Consider the following 6,000-nt stretch of genomic DNA (forward strand, 5'->3'; position numbering starts at 1 on the left):
TCTGGTTGGATGCTTGGATCGATGACATTACTGTGATTACATTTTAGTTGATAAGAAGTTTGTGCACTGAGGGTCCCCAGAGACCACTTTAGACACTTCATCATACTAATATATGGTAGCCTGTGGTGTTGTGATCTCTGAAGTATTTTCCGTCAGCTATGAGTGTTTGTAATTTCAGATGCATTTACAAGAAGTGTGTATCTTCAGCATTTCTAAAAACAAGACTTAAGCTGTGCTTCAGCTGATTTTTTAATTTTATTCCTTGACTAGCTATTTAACTTTTATACTTGAGATGGCCTGTATATACAACTTTTCTTTATGACACTTTTCCTGGTAGCCTTTTCTTCACATTATTAGAAAGGCAAAAAGCAGGAATCCAGAAAGATTCTCTCCAGTTTGTTCTTCCTTCTCTGATGCTTTTGTAATGCAGGAAATTAGAAACTTGGATGCTATTTTGGAGAAAAGGCCTGAAGTTTTTGGTATGATTACATAGCACAAAGAGACCTGATTTGACAGCGGTCTCTGTTATGGCAATAAATATCAGTGCATTTCTGTCTGACTGCATTTATCAAATGAGGCGATTGGAAGCCTAGGTCAGGCTCTGCCTCAGGTCTCCCAGTTCTTTGAGCTGAAGGAAATGGCATAGTTCAGAGCTCTTGGAACCGCATACTTTCAGCTCATACATACTTTAGGTGAACCTGAAGAGTGGAATTAAAGCTTTCTTTGAAATCGTGAAGGCTACTGGTGTGAAGGAGGTGATGCTGTGAGAGTGGACAATATAAATGTTGTGCTTATGACCTTTTGATGTTTTGATGGACCTGTCTGATAGCTGATGTTGTATTCCTTTAGCTATTGCCCAGTAATGTGCTTTGGGGCATTTAAGGCTTTAGGAAAACCCAGAAATAGTGTCATTTTACAGGTAGAACCTGACTCCTCAGCCACTGTTGTTGGTGCTCACCAGTAGTGGATGTAATGGGAGGATTCATTAGGGCATAATGTAAGGGTTTTTCCCTGCCTGTCTCTCCTCCCCATTCTCTGGTGTATAGCAGTGGACTTCTGGCAGCCTTTTCCTTGAAAGGGAGGGGGAGAGAGGGGAGACAATTTTTACTGCCTCACCTTGTTCTCTTCTGTTTGTTGCAGGTCTGCAGTTTGAGTTCATTAACCCCATCTTTGAGTTCTCAAAGGGAATGAATGAGCTACAGCTTAATGATGCTGAATATGCACTTTTAATTGCCATCAATATTTTCTCTGCAGGTAAAAAGCCAGGAACATCTGAAGAGCTGCAGTAGTGAGTCGTAGGGCAAAGGAAGTAGAGTGAAGGGATGTTAAAAGCAGAAAAGGAGTAATAGAGTTGTGTATAGAGTGTAGTGATAAAGGGAGCATATTATTCGTTATATTCTGAATTTTCTAGCGCCACTTCCAGAGGAAATTGAATTCCTCAATACTGGAAAAGTGTGCAGAAAAGCCAGCCAGAATTTATCTTCCTCATTTAGAACTTGCTATTTTACTGCCCCCTTAATATCCTTGGCACCTCTCTGGTGTGATGCAGGTCCCAGGCATGAGTGACATCTAGTGGGCAAGCAAGCATACTCTGGACAAGAGGCAGTATTGCTCCGGGCCAGGACAGGGCTTTGCCAAGAAACCAACTCTACTCTTCTGTCTTGTGACCTGATTAATGACTGTTTTTCTTTGTTCCTGTTTCCTAACTGGCTCAGCTACTGGAGAGACTTTCCCATTTGATCTTGAATAGGTGGCTTTACATTTTTTCTGGGACAGGAACACAAGACCAAACAGCACTGTGTAAATGTGTTTGGTCTCTCCACCTCTATAGGAGTCGGATTGGACTCCCCACATGCAGTGGACATCACTGAGAAAGAACAGTTACAGGCAACTGCCACAGCTACCACAGTTTCATGGATATGTCTCCCAGCTGTGCTGGGTGAATGTGAGATGAAGTTTTGGGAAGACACCGTAGGAGGAAGTGGGGTTAGACAGAGATGTTAAATCCAGTGAAGCTGCCCGTGGCAATCTGCTTACGTCTAATCTGCTTACTTCTAACCTGCTTTTTGGCAGACCGACCGAATGTGCAGGACCAGTCCCTGGTGGAGAGGCTGCAGCACACCTATGTGGAAGCACTTCATTCTTACATTTGCATCAACAGACCAAATGTAAGTGCCTGACCAGAACATCTCCAGGCATGATGCAAGCAGATTTTGTATTTATGCAGGCAGAGTTCCTGCAGTATTGTCTCTTAATAGGTCTCTTGCTGCCTGTACTGTCAGGCTTGTCCCTTCTGGGCTCTTTGATAGCAGCTGTAAATGCAGGGTTTGTGAGCTCTCACAATCTGCTGTTCTGTATCACTTTCCATAGTTTAGCCAGCATGGAAAGTCTGGAGTTTTGGGACATGATGTACTACTTGTGTTCTTTCATACTGCATCATCCTGGAGAATGCTGGGTCTAGAGGAAGTAAGGATTGTGATTACAGTGTAATGTAATCAGCTGTGGGTTTTTTTTTTTTTAAACTAAGTTTTAGGTGGATTTACTAACAGCTGTCTGTTTGGCCCTGCAGGACCGTTTGATGTTTCCACGGATGTTAATGAAGCTGGTCAGTCTTCGGACACTGAGCAGTGTCCACTCTGAACAGGTGTTTGCCCTTCGGCTGCAGGATAAGAAACTCCCGCCCCTGCTCTCAGAAATCTGGGATGTGCATGAGTGACTGCATGCTCCCAGGGCGCTGACATGCTGACATAATGCCATCTCCCAGCCTTTGCTAATGAGAAGCCAGCCTCCCCTCTCCAAAGCACTGAACCCTGGGCTGGGCATGCAGGGAGTGATGAGCCTGGGGTTTCAGTGTTGTCATGAGACTATGCAGGAGGCAGCTGGGCTAGATCAGATGGAGGGGTTGGTTTCAATGTAGTGCCCGTAGCCCAAAGGAGTAACATGAAACATTCAAAAACGGTAGAAATGAAGACCTTTCTCCCTGCCCCTCAACTCCTTTTTCTTCAGAGTCTTTCTCTTCTCTAAGCATATGCTGAGGGTTTGCCCCATTGATCCTCTTCTTGCTGATTATGAAAATGAATTTGCAGGAATTTGCCAAAAGCTCTCAGTTGAGAGTAACCCAGCTCAAAAGGCTTCTGCAGGGTCCCCAGTGTACCTGGATCTGAGGAGCTCAGGGAAGTCAGTGTGGATGTTCTAGGGGTTTCACTGGGTTTCCTATAAATAAAATCTCTTGAATGTGCTGCCCTTTACAATGATTCCAAGAGAAGTAGCTTTTATTTCTTTATTATGAGACTACATCTCTAGAGCTGCCCTTTATTCTGGTCCTCCTTTGGAAAAAGGATTCCTGTAATGTGTAGTGCCCTTTGTCTAACAAGGAGGTCCTCTGGGTAGGGAACATTGTGTATCAAAAAGATGTCAGGCATAAAGTAGTGGATTTTTTTAGTGTAATGCATCACGGTTTTATCTCATGGTGGTTCTCAGACAGCTCACTTTACCTTTGATTTGCTAACTGCTGGACAACTTTAGTTCAACACAAATCAGGGCATAGATTTTATCTTTAGGGGTGGAATAGAAGAAAGATAGGTGGGTAGGCCTGGTACCTAGGTAAGGTGGGTGTGGTGGAAGGATCTCTTAAACTTCCAAGAATCTGGAGCATGTGGTATGTGTTCCAAGGTGGGTGTGAAGATGTATTGACCAAGGAGAGAGAGAGGACACACTGCATTTAGTGAAATATGTGGGCATTGCATAAGCTGTGGGCTGTACAACTCTCAGATCACAGGCTGCAGGAATATTGGGTGTAATCAGATCCACTTGCATTGTCTTCCTTTTGCCAAAGTCTTTCCAAGGTACTTGCTCAAGGTTTCAGTGGTGATCATGGGATATGGAGGTCCCTCCTGTGTGAGGAGTGCCAACTCCTTCAGAAGGACACTTGGGTCTTGTATCCTTTCTTCACCTTGGGCATTGTGAGATCCACACTGGATTTATGGCCCAAGTTTTAGGTATCCACATCCATAAGTATTCTAGGATTTACAGCAATATTTTGTCTGACAGAAGAGAAATATACTGTTATAAAACATGTTCCTTATTTTTCAAGAAAAAACATCTTATGGCTGATCTCAGAGATGTAACCTTAAGTATCCTGGTAGCTTGGTCTCATGAGTCTTCTCTGTCATAGGGTCTGTGTTTGCTTGCCCGGTGAGCATCCCAAGAGCATAGGTTCACATGGCTCGGGGTTTTTTTGTCTGTCTGTTTTTTGGTTCGTTTGTTGTTTTTTTTTGGCTGTGTATCTGAGCGCTATGCCCGTGGTGAGGGTATCGTGTCCATTTTGCACTTGAGGTTGGTCCCCTGCCACTGGCCTTCACTCTGCACCTTTGTAAAGCACTTGTAACAATCTGTAAAATAATCTGTTGTTTTTTATAACTCATTGCAATTGCAAAAATTCTTGTTTAAATCTGTATTTTTAACTAATCTGTTTGAGAAATGTTAATGTTTATATAAAAGAATAAAGCCTAATACAGGATTTTGACATTCTCTGATGTGCTGTCATGAGACTGGAGGAGGGTGGAATAAGTTCTTGCTGTAACACGCTCAAAGCTGATAAGAAATTATGAGTATATGTGTTGGGGGAAAAGCAAGAAGTGGCAAGAAAGAAATAGCAGTGCAACCCCAGGCAGTTTCTTTTGGCTTTTGGTATAAGATTTGTAGCTCAGTATGTGCCTTGCGCCAGAGCTGGCAAATAGGTGAAGTGGAGTAAGCGTATATCACGAAGACCATGCATTATGCATACACGTCTCACCTTGATTTGTGCAGCTGCACTCAGAATGTAACCCTTTTATTGCATGTGCTCCTCTCCATTTCCTGCGGTTTGTGGCTCACCAAAATTGAAAGAGGAGTCCAGTGTACCCCAGCTGTCAAGTGGATTTCAGTAGGGCCTTACCTGATCCTGGTGTGCTGCTCATTTCTGATGTATCCATAGGTGAAACACGAGGAGGAGTTGAACATGTGCATTATTACCTCAGCGGGAGCGGAGGGATGGGGGAAAGCAGAGAGCTGTCCAGCATTAGCTGCTTCTGAAGTGCTTGATGATGCCCTGCCTCGATGGGAAAGGAAAGCAGTGATCAGTTCAGCAAGGTTCCACATCACAGGCTGTTCTGCTGAAGCCTCTGCGTTACTCTGGAATATCAAATTCAAATTGGAATCTACTGAACCAGAGGAAGAAGGAATAGCAGTAGGCTTACAGGAGATTGGAACAGGGTAGGAGAGGGGGTGTAATGAGCAGAGCTCAAGAGCTCATCAGTGCTGGGTGGATTAGAGGGTGGCTGGGCCCTGGCTGCAGCTTAACTTCCAGCTTTGTATTCTTTGGGCTGCATCTCCTTAATCTGAAGAGAAAAACTGCATGGGAATTTGAGGGATTCTCCAGGTACAACCTATAACATTGCTGTGGATGGCAGGGGTGAAAAGTGATTTCTCTTGCCTCTGTGTAGTGGCTTAACCCAGACAGCCACCAAACCCCACACAATCACTTGCTCACTCCCCAGCAGCAGGAACGGGGAGAGAATCAGAAGGGTAAAAGCCAGAAAAGTCATGGGTTGAGATAAAGACAGTTTAATAGGCAGAGCAAAAGCCACACACAAAAACAAAGCAAGGACTTCACTGTTTTCTGTGGACAAATCGCTAATCGCTGTGTTTAGTGATTAGCTACATGCTGTAGCAGGTGTTCAGCATTCTCCAGGGGAGTGGGGCCTTATCACATGGAATTGTGACTTGAGAAGACAAACACCATCGCTCCAAACATCCCCCTCTTCCTCCTTCTTCCCCCCTTTATACACTTAGTTATGTGGTCTGGAATATCCCTTTGGTCAGTTGGGTTCCCCTGTCCTGTGTCTCCTCTCAGCCTCCCGTGCACCCCCATTTCCCTCACCGCTGTGGCAGCACAGAAAGCAGAAAAGTTCTTGGCTCTGTGTGAGCCCTGCTCAGCAATGACAAAAACATCTCTGCATT

At 44.3% G+C, this 6,000-nt stretch overlaps 1 protein-coding gene across 2 annotated transcripts in view; it reads left to right on the plus strand.

Moving 5' to 3' along the window:
- The window catches only part of NR1H3 (nuclear receptor subfamily 1 group H member 3), a 30,649-nt gene extending 26,119 nt beyond the window's left edge, over positions 1-4,530 (plus strand). For both annotated transcript variants that reach the window (XM_039705278.1, XM_039705277.1), the window contains exons 7-9: positions 1,141-1,254; positions 2,074-2,168; positions 2,570-4,530. In XM_039705278.1, coding sequence (XP_039561212.1) covers positions 1,141-1,254; positions 2,074-2,168; positions 2,570-2,716 — 356 coding nt within the window. In that variant the 3' untranslated portion in view covers positions 2,717-4,530. The remainder of the gene's footprint in view (positions 1-1,140; positions 1,255-2,073; positions 2,169-2,569) is intronic.
- The last annotated feature ends 1,470 nt before the right edge of the window (positions 4,531-6,000 follow it).

The sequence above is a fragment of the Passer montanus genome, unplaced genomic scaffold (genome assembly GCF_014805655.1).
Source record: "Passer montanus isolate IOZ18808 unplaced genomic scaffold, ASM1480565v1 scaffold18, whole genome shotgun sequence".
Classification (NCBI taxonomy): Eukaryota; Metazoa; Chordata; class Aves; order Passeriformes; family Passeridae; genus Passer; species Passer montanus.